Source organism: Dasypus novemcinctus, chromosome 15 (genome assembly GCF_030445035.2).
Source record: "Dasypus novemcinctus isolate mDasNov1 chromosome 15, mDasNov1.1.hap2, whole genome shotgun sequence".
Taxonomy (NCBI): domain Eukaryota; kingdom Metazoa; phylum Chordata; class Mammalia; order Cingulata; family Dasypodidae; genus Dasypus; species Dasypus novemcinctus.
Genome location: NC_080687.1, coordinates 105777367 through 105799350, shown reverse-complemented (window position 1 = coordinate 105799350; position 21984 = coordinate 105777367). Strand labels below are relative to the sequence as shown.

The following is a 21984-nucleotide window of genomic DNA, read 5'->3' as shown; positions in this document are numbered from 1 at the left end:
TGAGTACCCTAAATATGCTCTTGGAAGCTTTTTAAGCCTGTCTCCACTCTTTCCCAGACCAATTTTCCCTATCCCAAAGTGGTTAGGTAATTCTGGCTGCCTCCCCTCTTCCTGGTTTCTTCTCAAGCCAGCTTGTATGCTCCTCAAAGCTCAAAAAAGGGGTCCAGACAATTGAACTCACACTCTTGGGAACCCTCTCCACCCTTCATCAGAACCCACCCACTCTCACACTCTTAGAGTTTGTCACCCCCTGCTGCATGACCAGCAAGACTCAGGGAACTCTGCATGCAGCATCCTGACCTAAGGAAGGGGATCAGCCATCCCAAGCTCCAGCCCCAAGCACCAGAAACTCAGGGCTTCACCCTGAGCAAACACTGTCTTTGTCACACTCTCTCCAGATCAATGTCCTGAAGTCTCCTGTCCTGTGGGCTCCCAAAACAGCTCACTCAGGCAGGATCCTGTCCCCCTCAGCTGTTCCCTTGCAGAGAAGATGATGTGGGTGCTCTTACTATGATGCCATCTTAAAGATGATGCTTCCTCTTATTATAACACTATTACTTCAGTTTCACTATTGCATTTTTAAGATCATATATCAGAAGCATAGATCTTGATAAAGGATAGAGGAGAAAATGTGAGGACACTGGAGGACTGGAAGAGAAGAAGGGAGAGTTGAAGTTCAGAGATTCTAGTTCCAGATAAGATGGAGTTGGAACATTCCACTCTTTTCCACTGAATGCATCTATAAAATCTGGACAGAATAGATGGAATAGCTCTGTGAGGAGTCTGAACAGTAAATAAAAGCAGGAAGACTGGAAAAGATCAGAATTTCAAATACCATCAAACCTGTGGTAAGTTTACCATTTTTCCGCATCATGTCCTTCTTTGCCCTTGTCCCTGATATGGGGCTCAGTCATGAGATTGCAAAATTTCTGTAAATCTTAAATTATCAGTTTAAGAATTTCCATTTCTTAAAAGATCAAATAGAAGCTAATTTATTTATTGTTGCTCCTAAGTTCAAGTAAAATCCCAAGCACAAGAAGATTCTGAAAGATAGAAAGAAGAAGGAACAACAGTTAGGAACCTAAAGACCTAAGGATTAGCACAGTTGAGAGTTCCAGGGCTGTCATTTTGCCTCATATACCTCAGACTTGGTTCTAGAGAAGCTAGCAAACCAGAAACATGAAGAGACAGACAAAAAGTGCTCCAACAAAAGCCTTCTCTCTTTAGCTAAAAGATCAGGAAATGGGAGGTCTAACATAACAGAAAACTTTAGACAAAAACTACTCAGGCATATACCAAAGAAAAATCTTGTGCTCCCACTCAGCTTTGTCTGAAAAGGTTGAGTGAAGAACTTGGATTTCCATCCCATCCAGGCTGCATTGGGACATCTCAATTCCCCCATTAAGGTGATGTCACAGTAGGCCAGTAGAGTGCAAAGACTTTCAGCCCTTACTTGAGGGACGAAACGGGGTCCCTGTTATGGGACGAGCGGGGTCCCTGTTGCGGGACGAGTGGGGTCCCGTTGTGGGATGAGCGGGGTCCCTGTTAAGGGATGAGTGGGGTCCCATTGTGGGACGAGAGGGGTCCCTGGCGTGGGGAAGAAAGCCTCCTACGGCCGCTGAGGCTTCCCTCGGGGGCTCCGAAGGCGTGGAGGGCGCACGACCCAGGAAGGAGTCGCGGAGACAGGCTGATGGCACAAGTCTGGTTTATTCCGGAAGGGTACACACTTTTATAGGGCTTAGGGTGGCATAGAGGGTTCTGATTGGCTTAAGCTAAAGGCGACTTGTGGTTGGTTGCCATAAGCAGTTACTAGGGATGGGGGCAGATATCAGGTTAGCTCTGCTATCTATAGGGACGGGGATTGGTTGGGGACTGCATGGAGAGATTTGATAGGTGCAGGTGGGTACTGCTTCCTGATAGGTGGTTGTAAGCAGTTGCTAGGCAGAGGGCAGGCGGAGAGGTTAGGAATGGGGGAGGGGAAAGGGGAAGTGAGAGCCGACCAGATGTTAGGCTAGGCGGGAGATAGTGGGAGGTGACTGTTATTGATGTATCTTGCCCGGGTAGGCTGAGGGCGCTTCGCCCGTACCAGGCTGAGGGCGTGGTCGCCCGTTCCAGCCACCCTGAACTGCGGCTTCAGGCTGTGCACACGCCTGTTGCCGGGTCGGCTTAGCAACGGTGGCTCGCACTCCCACACTTACTGGTACAAACAGTCCTTGTCTATCACCACAGCAGTGTCAGTGGAGACCATGTGGAGCAACTTGGCTTTCACTCCCATCTGATTTTAATGAGGTTCCCCTCCTAGTCCTTGCTGGGGTGGTGTCAGAGGAGGCCTACTAGAGGGTCTAGGCTTTTACTTTAGTCCAATGGTAACAAAGTCACTGCTTATGATATTAATGGAAACCATGTGGGAAACAGAAACAAAAAAACTGCAGACCACACCATTCCAATTTGTATCAGAAGAATCCCGATAGGGAGCTTGAAATTCCACTCCTGCCCAACAGTAATGAGGAACTCCTCAACCCCTATGTATCTCAACAGAAGTGAGATAGGCAACTAGGAAATCCTCCCCTACATGACTTAGGGAAGTATCTCTCCTCTTTACCAGAGCAATTCAGTGTGTGTGGGGGCAACTAAAAAAGAATTAAATAAGATTCAAAATCTCATAACAGAGTTGCCAACATTTCCAGGCTTTGGGTCTTCTAAGAAACTGGTGGATTAGAGATACATAGGGCTCATCTCTCTCTCAGAAAAATGACTAGAGGACAGACAGAAATGGCCAGGAAAGAAATGTTCTTGTGTTAGGACACCAGGGGAAGTCTGGACAACACCCAGAAGACAAAGGGGCAAAGAAATAGAAAAAGAATTTGAATTTAATACAATCAAAAGGTATTATGCTGAAAAGAAGAGACCAGTTTACACACATAATCGATATCTTCTTTTTGGAATTATAAATAATCTCAAACTGCCACAGAGGGCGATATAAATGTTAAAATTATCTTTCAAGGACTTTAAAGCAGCTGTCATAAAATGATTCAGCAAAATCTATGAGTGCACTTGAAACAAACAAACAAAAAAGAAAACCTCAGCAAAGAAATAGATATCAAGAAGAACCAATTAGAAACTATAGATTAAACATGTAATAACTTTAATTTAAAATGAAACACTCAATGAATGGATGCAAAAGCAAAAGAGAGGAGACAGAGAAAAGAATAAGTAAAGTAATCTTTAAGAAAGAACATTAAGATTTCTCCCCATGCAAAATGCTGAGAGAAAATAAACTAAAAACAACAAAAGAATCTCAAGGACCTTTGGGACTATAACCAAAATCTAACATCTGTGTCTTGTAAGTTCTAGAAGGAAAAGAGAAAGAGGGTATGGCTAAAAAGTTACTGGGAGAAAGAATGGCTGAAAAATTGCCAACTTGACTAAAGACATAAATCTAATCATTTAAGAAGTGGATTTCACTCCACACAAGATAAAACCTAAAATAAATCTACATCAAGTCATAGTCAAACATCTGAAAATTAAGTACACATAATAGACTTTCCTTCTCTTGAGTTTTCTAAATTGTACTTGACAGCTGAGGCAAAATCATAACAGTGATGTGGTTTCCCATATATGTAAAAGAAATCTGTAAGATGATTATGATATAAATGAGGAGAGTAAAGGGAAGTAAAAGGAGAAAATATTTTGACACTTCAATCAAGGTGATAAAATGATGACAATATTAGACTGTGATACATATATATGTGTGATGTAATAGCAGAGATGATCTATAAAAATGCTATAAAATGTTATGTTGCAAAATAATATAGAATAAAGTGGATTTCTAGAAATATTTCAAAAACTAAAGGAAAAGAGAAAAACAAAATAGATAACCAAAGAGAAAGTAACATAGAATAACAGACTTAAGCCATAACATACCAAGACTACATTAAATATAAATGGCCTATATACGCTAATGAAAAGGTAGATATTGACAGAGTGGATAAAACAAACATGGCACAACTTCATGTTCTTTATAAGAAACTTACTTCAAATATAGCAATATAGAAAAGTTTAAAAAGGATGGAGAAGATATACCATGTAAGCTTTAATAAAACAGGAAGCAGGATAGGCTATATTAGTATTTAAATAAACTTGATTAATAGCAATTCTACATGTATATGCTCTAAAGAAGATAGCTTCAAAAAAGGAAAAGAAAAGTTTTATAGAACTGAAAGAAATATACAAATCTACAGTTAAGTTGAAGATTTGAGTTGTAGAGGAGTTGAAAGAACAACTAGACAGAAAATAAATACCATACCATCTATGTGTGGCATCTCATTGACATTTGTATAAAACTCTATCCAACAGCAGCAGAATGCAATATTTTCAAGTTCATAGTAAATGTATAACAAGTTAGACTATAACCTGAGCCATAAAACAAACATCAAGAAATTTGTAATAATTGAAATCATACAATGAGTGACAACAAAGGAACCTAACTAGAAATCAATAACAAAGAGATTACATAAATATGACTTAAGGGAGATAAATAGATTAAGGGAAATAAAAACAGATTGAACTGAAAGAAAATTAATTAAAACATATCGTATTTTGTGGCATATGGATATAGCAGTGTTGAGAGGGAAATATTTAGAAGTAAATACTTTCATTAGAAATAGCCATGTATCAGTAATCTAAGCTCCCACCTCAAGAAAATAAAAAAGAGTAAAACCCAGAGCAAGAAGTAAATAATAAGGTAAAATCTGAAACCAAAGAAATTGAAAAGAGGAAAGCAATAGATAACATAAATGACATTTTAAAAAAAACAACCATCCACTAGGTCTATGAGGTGCTCAAAAAAATTGCTATACTTCTAACAAAAGTGACAAGCATAAAATGGGAGAAGATAAAAATTAACATTATCAGAAATGAAATATGATATAACTACAAGTGCTTCAGATATCAAATAATTAGGATTAGAATATTATGCACAATTCTATCCATATGCATTAGACAAATTAAATTAAATGGACAAATAATTAAAAAATACCCACAAACTACCACAACGCATCCTATGAAAAACTGATAATTTGAATTGATCTGTTTCTAATAAATCATTCCATAACTCCTGAAAAAGGACCCTCCAGCTTCACTGATTTTGCCAGAAAATTCCACCAAAACCAAATAAGACAGTGCAAAAATTAAAAACTACAAACAAATATCCATCAAGAATACAGCTTTAAATATAGAATGAGATATAATTAGATAGAATAAACAAAGCCTAACACATCATACCCAGTGAGTTTATTTCCAATATGCAAGGCTGGGTCAACATTCAGAAGTAAATCAATGTAATCTGCCACATTATTATGACAAAAATGAACAATCACATGATAATATCAACTGAGTCAGAAAAGAATTTAACCCAAGGCACACAAATCAGAAAGGAAAAAAAAAGTAGTCCAACTTTCAGATGGTATGAGGTGGAAAATCCCAACATATCTAACAAAAACACCTAGAACAAAAAAGTGCATTCAGCCAGGTTGCAGGAGTTGATATGAACAAAATATATTAATTGTATTTCTATATACAGGCAATTAATATGTGAAATATATTATGAAAATATAATCCTATTTACTATCAGTCACATAAGGAAATATTTATAGGTAACTCTAAACTTGTATAGGATTTGTATGCAGAAAACCACAAAACACTGTGAAAGTAATCTAAAAAGATATGAATAGAGATATGTAACATGTTCATGGATTGTAAAAGCAAATAAACTAAAATGTTATCTTAAATTTCTAAGTATGCTATAATGAATATTGTAGACTGGTTGTCCTAAATACCAGGAATTCATCATCTCACAGTTTTGGAGGTTAGAAGTCCAAAATCAAGGTATTAGTAGGCCATGATTTTTTCAAAATCTGTAGCTTTCTGATGGGGGACTCCTGGCAGTCCATGATTCTGTCTCTGCCTCCATCATGTGCTGATCTGTATCCTCCCATTTCCTTCTCACTCCTACCTCTGTGTCTATATTTCTTTTGCTTATAAGAACTCCAGTGATGTTTGATTAAGGCCCACTCTCACTCAATTGACCTCATCCTGTTAGTACTTTGAGGATACAATTTATAAATGAGTTCATATACATAGGACTTGAACATACCTTTGTAGGGGGTCTGATTCATTACATAAGAGATGTCAATTCTCTCCAGATGGATATATGTTAACTATAAAAATGTCAAAGATTTTTATAGATATACACAACATTTATATTGAAATGTAACAAAATCACAGTAGCTGAAATAATTTTGAAAAATAAAAATAAAATGAGATTTCTTCCTTTTCTCCAATTCAAGATTTTATTAAATAGTTACAGTAATCAAGACTGTGTGGTACTGGCAGAGGGACAACTACATAAATCAGTAGAACATAGTAGTAATTCTAGAAATGACTCTATATGTGTATGGCCAAATGAATGTTTTTGTTTTTGTTTTTTTTTACAAATTTGTAAAAACAATTCAGTGGAAGGAAATAAAGTCTTCTCAACAAATGCATGTTGAATAAATTTTAGATCCAGAGGCAAAAAAAAAAAGTTGAACCTTAACATAAATTTCATGCCTTGTAGTAAAACTAACTCAAAACTGATCATAGATATAAATGTAAAATGTGAAACCCTAAATTTTAATGAAAAAATAACAGAAGAAATTTATGTGACCTAGGGCTGGGTAAGAAATTCTTAAACATGACTTTAAAAACATTATCTATAAAATTTTTAAATGAAAATTCATAGACCTCAACAAAATTAAAATCTACTACATGAAATCTCCTGTGATGAGGATGAAAAATCAAGCTACACAAGGAAGAAAATATTTGCAAACTGCTCATTCAACAAAGGACTTGTAGTTTGAATGTATGATGAACTCTCAAAACTCAACTGAGAAATCAATAAAACAAAACAAACAAAAAAATACAATTAGAAACTGGGAAATACATGAAGAGATACTCCACCAAAAGGAATATACAGATGGCAAATAAGCACATGAAAAGATAGTCAACATCACTATCTATTAAGGAAAAGGAAGCTTAGATTAAAATATGATATCCCTACACATCTATTGGAATGAATAAAATTAAAAAATTAGTAACAATATCAAATCCTGACAAGGATACATATAATCTAAATTTCTCATATATGGTTGGTAGGAATGTTAAATGGTATAGTCATCCTGGAAATAATTTGGCTATTGTTTAAAAAATCATAAAACAAGCATACAAAACTCAAACATATACTTTTAACCCAGTAATAATAGAGCTGGACATTTATCCCAGAGGAATGAAAACTCATGTCTGAAAAAAAAATATATTTTTCTTATTGTCCTTAACAGTTTCATTTGTAACACCCTAAAGTTGGAAGAAATCAAATTGTCTTTTATAGTACATGCATGTCATGTGTTACAACCCAACTCCTGAAGGGTCCAAGTTGGTGAGGCTGCAAGACTAAAGAACCCACCTGGCATTTCATCAGTTTTAAGCATTATTCATACCTACAGATAGGAGAGGTTCTTTGATGTCAGCTGAATGAATGAAGTTAGTGTTCTGCAAAGAGATGAGAAAATGTGGGATGATATATAAAGGGTTTCAGAACAAGGACATGAGAATAGTGTTTCTGCAAGGGTGACATGAAGCATAAACTTTGGGTGATGTTTTCCCTACACTTGTAGGAAGGATATTTACCAAGGATGTTAACTGCTTTGGGAAGATGTTCCATGCAGACAGGAGTGATGTGAACTATGGTGACACACTCAGCCACTAACCATCCTAAACCATTATATACAGCATATCCTAATAAAGGGCTGGGCTTATTCACCTGCACCCATACAAGGGAAAAAACTCTCACTAAGGGATGACAGCTGGATCTCAGTCTTAAATGAGAAGGCCTTGTACCAATCTTGTCAATGCATCATATTCTGCCATTTCAGCAACGTGTTCCGTGCTGTCCAACTTGCAGAAGTTATGGTTCAAGGAAGGCCAGTAGCACCTGAGGATGGTAAGTGTGTGCAGACCCAACATTGGGGTCAAATGTGGGCTTGGGTTACTGCCAAAGCTCACTGTATTGGTTAGGATACTACAGGTGAAAAGAAGGTTATTTTCTAACAGCGTACAAGCAACATTTCGATTAGTAGGTAAAAAAAAAATGTAGTCTGGGATTTTCAAGCTGGACTTCATAACTAGGGCCTTTGGTGGGCTTTATTCCAACCAGCCACATCCTCTGTTTCCTATACTAACCTGCCTCAATTCCCTCCACAGAGAGTTCACACTCTTATTCTTAAGGGGGAGCTGAAGGGTGATGCTCATTCTTCTGTAGCTGCTTCCTGCTGCTGAGAGGCAGAAGACCCTGCCTGACAAAGTGTGAAATTCTGGGCTATTCTGTTGAGGCTATAGAAAGATTATGTCAGAATGAGGATAAGCTTTTTATTTTCTTTCCTTTAAATATTTTCTTTATTCAGAATTTATGTGACTTTTTATCCTGTTTGGTTTCTCCAGTTTGGTCTTCAGGAGTACTCATTTACCTATATAAGCACCCATTTAATTTTTAGCAATTTGAATAGAGCTCTTTTAAGAATTTTGATTTACTAATTTAATATTATTATCTGGAGGTATGAAAATATACATCGAACAAAAAGATAAACTCAAAAAGAGGTGACATACCAACAGAAACAAATTTGACTAATTTGTCACTAATTTGACTCATAAGTCTCACTCCTTAGATGTGGCTGTGTCCTCCAAGGTCTCCTTCATTCCACATCTCTGATTTTTACTTTTTTAAAGCTATCCTCTGGAATCAGTGTTGCTTGTAACATGCAGACTCATTCTTGGAAACACTTTGATTAGTAACCACTAACCAGTTAGGCATACTTGAGCAATGTAAATGCCATTAAGCACTAATTTAGCAGTTTAGATAGACATTTAACACTGAAATATTCTGGATTACTCTTTAGAACTACACTTAGACTCAGTTCAGGAATAAGCTACTGATTCAAAACTGAAAGTTCTTTTCAATCTTTGATAAAAATTATGATCAAAATAAAATGTGAATAAAACTTAAAACATTGTCAAAATAACATCCAATCAAACTCTTCTGGTTTACATAGTTCTGCAATATAACTGATCATCAACTCAGCTCAGGAAATCAGTTAAGAAATAGTTCATCTGTCTATGCTAGGACTGATCCCTTTCTAACTTTAACTTTCCTTCTAAGCAGTGCATACAGTTCTTTGCTCTTGTTCTGCCTTGGTAGCCACCTGCAGGTCTCCTAACAGGGGCCATACTATAGCTGCCATGAGGCAAAATGCCAGAATCACCAGTAGCTGAATTTGGTGAGAAAGCATCTCTGATGGTGCCTTGATTTGGACATTTCATGGCCTCAGAACTGTAAGATTTTTTCCTAATAAAATTCCCATTATAAAACCCCACACATTTCTGGTACTTTGCCTCAACAGCCCTGTGGCAATCTAATATAGTACCTAAGCCCAAGTTAAAGTTATTCTTTGCAATATGATGGTGACTTCAAGATTTGAAAACATATTCAGGTCATAGAAAAGTGTTAATTTAATAAATATGGAATAAAACATGTTATCTAGTTCAAGGTCAATTAAAGTTTAAATAATATCAAGAAACACATATTAACAAGGTACTTTTAAAATTCAGTAAGTTTTGTATTTGTAGAATCCTTAGCCAGTATGGCAATAGGAAGAATGAGAGGGCAGAATGGACAACAAAAAAGTTTAAGAATATGAGTAAAAAGAAACATGTTCTTTATTTTTACTGATGATATATTGAATAGACTGAGAACAAAGGAGAATTAATGATTATTCAATTTGAAGGCTTTAAATAAGATTGAGAAATTCAAAGTCATTAAATAAATTATATTGCATTTCCATATATCAACATATATTTAACAACATAATTTCCAATTATTTACATTATCATCAATATAAAGTACCTCACTATGGACCATAACTAGTGGTAATAATGTGATCATGTTCCTTCAAAATCTGTAACAAATGTTCCACAATAATTTAAGGTGTTGGTGGAATGGTGATGTATGGGAATTTTGCACATTATGCATGATTGTTTTGTAAGCTAACAACTTCTCTAAAAATAATATATATAATATATATGTAACATATGTATATAAAATACCTGCATACAGATCTAATACAACTTGTGTGATAATGCTAGGCAGAAAATTACAATATTTTAATTAAAATATTTTAAATTAGATCCATATGAATTGGGGACTATATCTTCATCATGGTTAAGTATATTTCATATCATGTTTGCCTAAACATGTGGTCTGACTTAAAATGCAAAAAAGGCACTTTGTAGAAGTTGATTCTAAAGTATGAATAAAATTGCAAAATGGTAAAATATATATATATATAAAGCACACTTGAGAGGACAAAAACATAGATTTTCCCCTACCAAGTAGCAGGGCCTTATAATTGTTTGCATGGCATTATAAATCTATGTCTAGGAGTAACTAGGAGGGTATGGTATTGGCCCAGTGGAATGAGTGAAAGAGCAAAGGATCTGAAGAGACAGCTCAGAAACAGGATCACACCATGGACACAATGAAGTATAAAACTATATTGGAGATCAGCAAAGAAGATGGACTCTAATAATTGTGCAGGATAATTGGTTATCCACCAGGTCAAAAAACAACAACAACATATCTCAACCCCTACCTCATTCCATTCAAAAAATCAATTCCAATACAACAATGCTTTATTGTGGCTTTGTAGTAAGTTTGGAAATGGGGAAGTGTGAGATCTCCACCTTTGTTTTTCTTTTGCAATATTGACTTGTCTCTTCAGGGCCTCCTGAAATTACACATGAATTTGAAGATTAGTTTTCCTATTTTTACTTTTGTAAAAAAAAAAAGACTGCTGGAGGATCCAAGAGAAAGCCAAAGTAGATACAATCCCAGGTACTGGTGCTCCTGAGGGCTACAGAGACAAACAGGTTCTATGGTCATGACAGATGACTCTGGTGTTCATTGCCTTGCCAGTAGGCCCTACTTGGAATTTGTGTTCCTGATTGTGATGAGTTGGACTCAGATGTGACCTCTCTGCACATACCTCATCTGTTACTTTTACTGAACTGTGATTGGCGCTGAGGTTTGTATATGCTCAGGAGATTTGAATCTCTGGACCGTCCATGTAAAAGCTGGGCCCTGAGCCTCAGCAGAGTTGCAACACCCTCTCCAGTTCATTGGATGTACCCAGATCAGCTGATGGGGAGGTGGGAATGGTCAACAACCACACCAGGGAATCAAGAGTGTCTATAACTGCAAGCAGGAGAATTGCATCCATCAACCATGTGGAATCTAAGCCAAGTCTTGATTTAGAGGTGGAGTGGACATCATCATCCCAGAGTCCACAGGATGCAAGAATATATTATAGATTGGAGTGGACTTGCTGGTATTCTACTATAGAACTGTTGTGACTCTAGCAATGGGAGAAATTGTATCATTGATGTGGAGTTGGTGGCCACGGGAGTTGCTGAGGGCAAGGAGAGGGAGGAAGAGGTGTGATATGGAGCATTTTGGGGACTTGGAGTTGTCCTGAATGATATTGCAGGGACAGTTGCAGGACATTGTTTATCCTACCATAACTCACTGGATGGACTGAGAGAAACCGAACTACAATGTGAACTATGGTCCATGTGGTATGGCAGTGCTCCAGGCTGTATTCACCAAATGCAATGAATATGCCTCACTGATGAAAGGGGATGTCGATGTGGGAGGAGTGGGGGGTTTGGGGGGTGGGATATATGGGAACGTCTTACATTTTTAACGTAGTGTTTTATGTGATCTATTTATGTTTAAAATAAAAGACAATAAAAAAGAAATCCTGCTGGGATTTTGATAGGTTTGCTTGAATATGTATATTGCTTTGGATATTACTGGCATCTTAATAATATTAAGATATATGAACTTTAAATATATCATATTGAGTGAAATATGCCAGATGCAAAAAGACAAATATTGTAATATTATATGGTCTTCCATATATGAAATACCTAGAAGAAGTAAATTTCTAGAAAGAGAGAGTAGTTTATAAATACAAGGGGAAAGGATTGGGGATGTAGGGAGAGTGAGTTTTTGCTTAGTGGGTACAGTTTCTTTTTTTCCCTCTCCCTCCCCCTTCCCTCCACCCTGCTGGTTTTTGTTTTGTTTTGTTTTGTTTTTTGTGTGTCCATTCACTGTGTGATCTTCTGTATCTCTCTTTTTGTCTTCTCACTTTTCTCCTCTAGGATTCACTAGGATTTGATCCTGGTGACCTCTGATATGAAGAGAGATTTCCCATCACTTGCACCACCTCAGTTTCTGGCTTCTGTTGCACCTTGCCTTGACTCTCCCCTTTATCTCTCTTTTGTTGTGTCATCATCTTGCTGTGTGACTCACTTGCATGGGCACTGGCTCATTGCATGGGCACTCAGTTCACCATGCAGGTACTCGGCTCACCACATGAGTATTTGCCCATGCACTCAGCTCACTGCATGGGCACCTGGCTTGCTGTATGGGCACTGGCTCACCTCACAGGCACTCAGCTTGCTGCAAGGTATTTGGCTTGCCATGCAGGCACTTGTGTGGGCACTCAGGTCACCACACATGCATGCTTATTTTTTTACCAGGAGGCCCCAGGGATCAAACCTGGGTCCTCCCATATGGTAAGTGGAAGCCCAATTACTGGAGCCACATCTGCTTCCCTACAGTTTCTTTTTGAGATAAAAATTGGAGTAATGGATCTTGGTGATTGTAGTAAATTTGTGAATGTACTCAATACAACTGAATTTTACACCTGAACATGATTAAAATGGGAACTATTGGATTGAATATATTTAATCCAAACACAATATATTGTACATATTACTATAATAAAATATTGAAAAAAGAAACTCTAAGATGAAATATAATTTGTGGACTAAAGTTGTGAAATTTGGGGTAAAAGAAAAGAAAAAGTAAAATTATATAAAAGTAAAATTATATAAAAAGAAAAAGTAAAATTTATATATATAAAGCAAAAATAAAATCAATTGCAGGTGTATTAAAGAACTGCACATGAAATAAAGAGTGCCTGCAACTCCAAGCAGGAGAATTGCATACATCAACCATGTGGGTCTAAGCCCCCTCTTGATAGAGAGGTGGAGTGGACCTCACTATCCAAGTACCCACAGGATGGAGGAAAATATGGATTAGAGTGGACTTACTTTTATTCTATTATAGAACTATTGTGACTAGTGATGGTAGAAACTGTAGCAATGATGTGGAGAAACTGGCCGCAATAGTTGTTGAGGGTAGGGAGAGGGAAGAAGAGATGTAATGTGAGCATTTTCGGGACTTGGAGTTGTCCTAAATGATACTGTAGGGACAGATGCTGGACATTATATATCCTGCCATAACCCAATGAATGTACAGGAGGAGAGTGTAAACTACAATGTAAACTATAATCCATGGGGAGCAGGAATGCTCCAAAATGTATTCACCAAATGCAATGAATATACCACAATGATGAAAGAAGTTGTTGCTGTGGGAGGAGTGGGGGGATGGGTGTGGGGTATTTGGGAACATTCATATTTTTAATGTAACTTTTTTTATGATCTATGTATCTTCAACAAATACAATAAAAAATTATGTTAAAAAAAGAGAGAAAAGCCAAATCTCAAACTAGGAGAATACATCTATAAGCCATTACAAAAACAATTAGCATTTACAATTTATAAATAATATACACTAATAAAAATAAACTTGATAAAAAATTAGGAAAATATTTTGTTAGCAATTCACAAAAGACAAAATCTAAATGGCTACTCTGTCCACTTAGGGGTGGGGAATGGCATCAAATGAGAAAGTATTCTAAAAACAAATCAGAGTATTCAGCCATAAGATAATATTAACAAGTTGTATCTTTATCAAGGAAATCCACTGAAGGGTCTTAAAGGCAAGTGTAACATGATAAATTTTGCTTTATATGAGTGGGGCTAGAATATAGCCATTAGGGAAGAAAATATGAAAAATGGAAATGTAGTCATATGATATCTAGGTGGGTTTATATCTGTTGTCTGCTTATAGCTATCATTTCACCTTTCACTCTTAGTGCAAGTGTTCTACTTATTGAACCACTGTGTGTGAGGAAGATAATATTAATCAATTAATTTTGTTTCTATTATTCTACATCAAACAAAAAAGGAACTTTCCTTTGGCTGCTATCCACTGGGATTAATTAAACTCTGTTTTGGTTGTTTTCCTCAAAGGTCATATTTAAAATATCAAGAATTCTTTCTGTCTCCAGAGGCCTAAGAAATATGAAAGTTCCTCTTACCAGATCTTACTAATTAACTACCATTTTCTTACAAAGACTGTGAATCAAATCAAAACCAAGTGGAAAGCAGACATGGTACACACCAAGTTTATCTTTCTGGATCAGGGAGAAGATGGAAACATTTGTGATCCTTACTTAATAAATTTAGCCACATTGCATGATCAAGGCATTTTTCAACTTTTATTCAATATATAGTTGAAGGAATAGAAATTTCTGCCTTGAAAAGAAAGAGAAGTTTGAAATTTTTAACAACTGAAATTACTCAATGACCCAGCTCATCCAAAATCAGCCCATGCCATGCAGTAAGTTTTAATTCAGTTTTTACCCCATAACTTTGGACAATAAAACAAAAAAATATGTTACTTTTATCATTCTTTCAAGAGAGTGCTCTTATGGATTCCCATATCATGTTCTTATCCATTAATTTTAAAACATGCATTCACTTCTTTCATTTCAGGGATAGCAGGCTCATGAACTGAAAGTGACAAGTTCATATGGATGGAGGAGAGAGTAGACTACTAGCATAATACTCTAGTGTAAGAGTCTCAAAGTATTGTGGGATAGAAGTATCCATGTTTCTTTTCAGTGGTGGAAGGTTTCTGGTGTTTTTGTATTGTTGGATGAAGGGGATGTTCTGGGAGCTTTTAAAAAGTTGGGTTTGATTTAATTTTTAAAATTTATAACCAATTAATTGATTCTGATTCCCTCCCTCAATCCACATGATAGTCCTCACATTAGGTAGGGACTTTGGTACCTGTTCTTTACTTAGTGTTGCCAAAAGACCCACTAATGATTTCTGGAAGAAAAGATAATTTTTCAGTGGCTCCTTAGTGAACCATACTAAAAAGATAATCTGAAATAGAGTGAATTCATTTGTTTGTTGGCATACAGTATTTTCATTTCCATTTTGTTGCATCTGTCCCTATAATAACATCAGGCTATCTAGGCAATCAGTGTGAACAAACCACAATTAGTGGAAACACAAAATTTTTCAATTGAGAACAAGTTGGCTGGCTCCTTCTTGGTTCTTTTTTACCTATTTAACTGTTGACCTGACCTCAATGGTAAAAAAGGCACATTCCTCAGTTCTCTTTGAGAAAAACATCTGAGGTGAGTTTTACTGGTATAATGAAGATGGGTCATAAAACCTTAAAAAATGACAACTAATTAATCAATTCTGCTGCAATTGTTCATGCAAGGATTATCTTTACTCTGTTAATTTTAGAGATAATTGTTGAGAATAAGTTTACAGTGAGAGAAATAATATCAGTGGTTCCCTGGATTGGAGCAGGAAGAGATAGTGTACAAAAGGATAGGTAGAATATTTGGGGTGTGATGCAAATATTGTATCCTGATTGGAGTGGTGTTTTATTGGTGTATTCAACTATCAATTCTCCTTGAATTTCACAATTTAAATTGATACTATTTCTTGTTATAAATTATTGCTCCATAAATTGATAAAAAGAAAAAACAGAAGAGTTTTGCTAAACAAATCATAGAAGTTCTGGAGCTAAACCCCAATACCATTTACTAGACCAAAATAAAACCAAACTAAACATAACTAAAATCTAAACTCAATTAAGCTAAACTAAATAAAAACACTTGATGAATTGGGAGCCAGGCATTAGGAAAAATTTATGATAGAAATTTATCAATATACTTGGATATATGCTCAACATTCCATTTTATCTCAACATTGAAGATTAATTCTGAAGACTAGGGCATAAAGCACTAAGGTTAGCATGAGGTTTAACATGAGCAAGTCTAATTTTCTACCTAAGCCACACTTGTATCCTAAACATACAATAAATACTTTTGATCCTCTGTTTTTTCCTGTATGGTTCTCTTTTGAAAATGCTATTCTAAACTTTATCTGGCAGGATGCTTTTCATATCCAAGCTCAAATATGCCTTATATACAAACTTTCTATAAAAAAACAAAGTAGGAAAAATGTCTCTGTCCCTGATATAATCTACCATCACTAAGCCTCATCCCTTTTGATATTATCACATCAGATTCCAGGGAATATTTTACTCAACATGTTCTCCATTGACTTGGAAAACTCAAATTTGAGAACTATATCTTATAAAATATTTTACCCTAGCAGTCTATCATTAGGCCAGTTACATCAGATTTTAATAAATACATCTTTTTTCCCCAGAAAGTTTGCATTTGCAGTCTTAATAGTTATGGAAATAGGGCATCTTTTCCAGAATGCTAACAACTTTACCTTCACTTTACCAAAAGTGAACAGAAGGATAATTATTTTCAATGCTATATTTTAACACAGAATTAACAAATATTATGTTTCATATTCATGTTATCTCCAAGTTTGTGTGTGTTCCTCTATTCTTTTACTACTTTTCCCCTTGATTACTTCATTGTTGTAATCATCCCCATTTTTCCTTTTGCATTTTGATTGCATAGCCTTATACGTCTTTTTATTAGAAAAGTTGTGAGCTTACAAAACAGCTATGTATACAATACAGGATTCTGATAGATCACCTCACCACTAACACATGTTTCATCATGTGGAACATTTGTTACACATGATGAAAGAACATCACCATAATATCACTAACTACAGTCCATATCTTACATTTGGTGTATTTTTCCATAAACCACCCTATTATTAATATCATGCATTAGTATTATACATTTGTTATAGTTCACGAGAAAATATTCTCATATTTGTACCATCAAACACAGTCCATCATCCACCACAGGGTTCACTATATTATACAGTACCCTGCCCTGTACAATCCATCCAAAGTGTACAATCAGTGGCACTCAGTTTCATCATAGGGTTGTGTTTTCACCTCATCAATTTAAGAATGTTTTAATTACCCTAAAAGGAAAAATTCCATACTCCTTTATACAGCTTGTTGTTGACCCTAAGTATTGATATATTGTAATGTTCTTGTATCCATGGCAGAGGAGATGATATCTTACATACATCTTTGAAGGCAGGATACATTGTGATATGCCATGTATAAAACACTACAGTATGTCTTTAAGATTCAGGTTTAGGAAGATAGTATACACTTATGTAAATGAGAGATTTTAATCTAATTATCACAAATCTAATCTAATTATCACTAATTAGAAATATCATTTTGAGCAGTCACATTCACCATATTTATATCTAATCTTTTCCACTCTGTTTTCTTCACAGGAAGAAAGGGAACAACCACAAATGATCTAAACAGAACTGAAGTTACTGAATTTCTCCTCATGAGATTTTCAGACCCCTGGGAAGTTCAAACCTTACATGCTGCTCAATTTTTGCTGGTTTACCTGGCAGCTGTCACTGGAAATCTCCTAATCATCATGCTTACCATTCTAGATGGCCACCTTCAAACCCCAATATATTTCTTTTTGAAAAATTTATCATTTTTAGATTTTTGCTACATATCTGTCACAGTTCCCAGATCCATTTTTAATTCCTTAACCCACAATACCTCCATTTCTTTTCTTGAGTGTGCTCTCCAAGTCTTCTTTTTCTTTGTTCTTGCCTGTACTGAGACAGCCATCCTTACCTTGATGTCCTATGACCACTATGTGGCCATCTGCCAACCCTTGCACTATGCAGTTATCATGAATCAAGGTGCCTGTGTGAAGATGATGGCCATTTCATGGCTCAGTGGGATAATCTGTGCAGTCATGCATGTGGATGGAACATTCTCATTACCCTTTTGTGGGTCTTATATAGTACTTCATTATTTCTGTGATATCCCACAGCTCCTAAGCCTCTTAGATTCCAAAGTAATTATCATTGAAATTGGAGTCACAGTTTTTATTATGTCTTGCAATAGTCTGTTTTGTTTCAATTACTCTCTCCTATGTGTATATATTTTCTACCATCATGAGGAGCCCATCCAAGCAGAGTAGAGCAAAAACATTTTCAACTTGCATCCCACATCTTGTGTTTGTAACACTCTTTATGATATCTGGTATCATTGCCTATGTCAAGCCAACATCAGATTCTCCTTCAATGCTGGATCTTCTCCTAACTGTGCTCTACACAGTGGTGCTTCCAACCCTGAATCCTATCATCTATAGTTTAAGGAACAAGGACATGAAGGCAGCCCTGAAAACACAATGTGGTGTGTTTGATAGAGAATGTGATTAGGAGCCAGAACTCCTGAACTCTTTTTCTAAACAGACAACTTGTTAGATTGATAGGCATAGATTTTGAATTGATTGCTAAATTCTGTCTTGGTTCTTTCATGAAACAAAGCTGTTCTTTTGTTATGGTTCCCACAGATAGGTACTATGCCCTGGGATACACTAGAAGGTCCTTTGGAGTGTTGAAAATATTAAAACTTGTGTTTTTAATTATTTTAAGTCTCATCATCTGAACATTTTTATACATTATATTAAAGAATTGTGGGGACATGGCTGGTAGGTTAGGCAGGTAAGGCTCAGCTCTCACTAAAACAAAGGAGAAAGAACCAGAGGCTGCTTGGGGACCTGCTTTGGGATACAGCAAACCAGGACAGTGATTCACAACTCCTGGGAGAGTGAGAGACAGAGAGACAAAGAAGCCAAAACAACTAATCACCTGTTATTAAGCCTCTCAGTCAGGAGGAAGGGTTCCCCTCTCCCATCCCCAAGATATTAAGTGAGGGTAAAGCCCCTGGTGAATTGTATCTGACTGAGAGGGCAGCAGATACCGTCTTCCCTTCCAGCTCCTTTGGATATATATAGAACAGGAGGTGCTCTGAGCCCAGTGAGAGGGTACTGGACAGATAGGGAAGCCATGGGAAAATATGGGTTGCATTATATTGTACCTAATATATTAATTACAGTAAAACAAGATCATATGTATTAATAAACAGCCAAGTAAAAAACAAAGAAAAAGTGGCATATGCTTACTTTTCTTTTTACCAATGGGAATGTGTGGCCAAATAGTCTTGAGACCAGTTCTCTGAAGATCAGTTGTGATACACAAAAGGGATAAACTATACATAATGATTTTATAAACAATAAAAATGGACTTGCATTTATGGTGCTGGACATAAGAAAATCCATAAGGAGAAAAAAAAATGACCTCTTGATTTTTTAACAAATAAATCATTATATATTTGGCTAAAATCTCCTTCACAATTCCTTCCCATTATCCCTTGCCAGATGGAAACACCATCTTAAAGTTGTCATGTATCATTCCTAAGGGTGTTTTATGTATTTCTTTAGATGTATTTATCTACATAATGCATTGTGCTATTTTAGGACTTAATTTAAATACTAATATAAATAGAATCATAATAATATTTATAACTTATAAAACTTAAATTCAATATTATCTTAGATTTAACAAAGCCAGTATATGGAGGGATAACTAAATAACATATTACTTTATAGTTTTTGATTCTATGATTAAACTGCAATTTAATTTCCTTTCTGATGTCATGTCTGTTGTTTCTATGTTTTGGTATTTCAGACACACTGTGACCATTAATTTCTTTGAATATGTCACCTTTTAGACAAGTGGAGATATTCTCTAGAGTAGACAGATAACTGGAAGAACTTGGAGAACTTCCATGGCTTTTCAAATGAGTGGGATCCTTAAGTTAAACACCATAAATGTGTAGAATTACCCCTTACTTATTATTTTCTAACACTTACAATTACCAGCTTTCATAAATATTTTAAGTAAGATGGGTGTGGAAGGCTATCAGATTATTTTATTGTCATATTCTAATTACTGACAAGAGGGAAAAACATTTGATTCCAGAAATGACACTGATATTTAACTTGTGCAAAATTGGACATGTTCCATGCTCAGAGGCACATCTTAATGATCTGTCAAATGAAGTGTATAATACCAAGTTTGAAAATTAATTCCTATTAAACATATAAAATTACTAGTAGGTTGAATAGCAGTCAATAAAAAGTTACTGTGGGGAAATCTCTTAAAATTTTTAGGCCTTGAGATCTTATATTAATCAAATTAAAAGAGTTGAACAATTCTCATTAATTTCCTTTCCAACTGTAAATTATTATGATTTGCAAAATGGAGAAAATTATCAGGAGCATTAAATCCTGGTACATCTCATCTGTCTTCCTTTCCCTTCTGCAGAAATTTAACTATTGGCTACACAAAGTGACATTCGTGGGCATTCAGATTGCATGATGTCTGAGGAAAAAGCATTCCTTGTTAGCCAGGCCCTCTAGGTACATGTCTCAGCTGCAAATGATTGTGGTTGGAACTGGCACTGACACTTTTTAATTCATATGTATGTAACAGAATGGATAAGGATTTAATCCTTTTGCCCTGAGTTCAAGGACATGCTCCATCATTACCATACCTCATTTATTAATTACTTTGCTTCTGCTGAAAACATTCTTTTTAATGACTAATTCTTAGAGAGGTCAAGCTAAAGGGCAAACATCAAAAACCTGCAAGACAAATGCAAAGTAGTACATTTGTGTTTGTGTGTACATGAGTTTAATGGCAAGAAAATCATTAGCTTTGAAATTTGAGTTCACTCACCTTTCTTCATGTGTTTATAGAGTATAAAAATTATATTGTGCAAGCCCTTAGCTTCATGTCCACAATTTTTAGTCATACAACCAAGGAATCTGAAATGTTTAGCCTCCTTATTACCATCTCATTCTCATCACTTCTCAGACCAAGAATCTCCTTTTTCTGCCCCAATATTGGAATAATATATTTAAAATTTTTCTTTATATTTGCCTCATTAAATTAATTAGGGATTTATAACTGCTTATTTAAAGTAACCAAAATCTAGGAGCACCCAAATTATAAAACCAATGAATAAAATATTTCATTGGTACATTCATACATTGGAATTCTACTCAGTAAGGAAAATGAATGAGCTATTGAAACAAAAGAACATGGGCTAATCTCAAAATAATTATCGAGTGGCAGATAATTAAATAGTTCATACCACATAATTTCACATATAAAACTCTAGAAAATGTGAACTAGTTTATAGTGGCAGAAATAAGTTCCGTGCATGCCTTACAGGGAGTGGGAAGGTGTTAAAGGGAAAAAAACCCCACAAAGTTGTGTGAATAAAATTATCAGGTGATGGCCATGTTCAGTATCTTGATTTTTTTTGATGGTTTCATGGGTGTATATGCAAATTAACACCTATGCATTTGTGCATTTTATATATATGCCGTTTAAAGTATGCCAATCCTACTTAAATAAAGCCATAAAAATGAAAAATGAGTAAGCAAATTTTTACTTTTTTATTCCCAGGAAGAATTTTTGTTAAGATTTTATTTACTACATTCTTTAATGGTTTGTAGCACATTCCTCTAAAGGTCATGATTTTATCTGTAAAAATATTATTCAGGATATTGATTATTAAAGAATTATCAGGTTCTCTATTGGAGGTGAAATAAAATAAATATACAGAAAAGAGCATAAAATATAAATAAATGTACAGTATAAAATTTGTTCTAAAATGAATCCTATATGTAAGTGCAACCTAGGTTAAAAAAACAGAAAATAATTAACATTCAGGAAACCACTGTATTCCACTTCACAGTCACATCTTATATCCTGCATCAGGGTGACAGTCATTATCCTAATACAATTATCATAGTGAAATATCCTGCTTCTCATTAAAGT

At 35.5% G+C, this 21984-nt stretch overlaps 1 protein-coding gene across 1 annotated transcript; it reads left to right on the top strand.

Moving 5' to 3' along the window:
* The first annotated feature begins 872 nt into the window (after positions 1–872).
* On the top strand, positions 873–18510 carry LOC131273513 (olfactory receptor 14L1-like). The gene is given in 4 exon segments (XM_058276870.1): positions 873–931; positions 7971–8038; positions 17554–18175; positions 18177–18510. Coding segments are annotated over 4 exon segments (1083 nt in total).
* The last annotated feature ends 3474 nt before the right edge of the window (positions 18511–21984 follow it).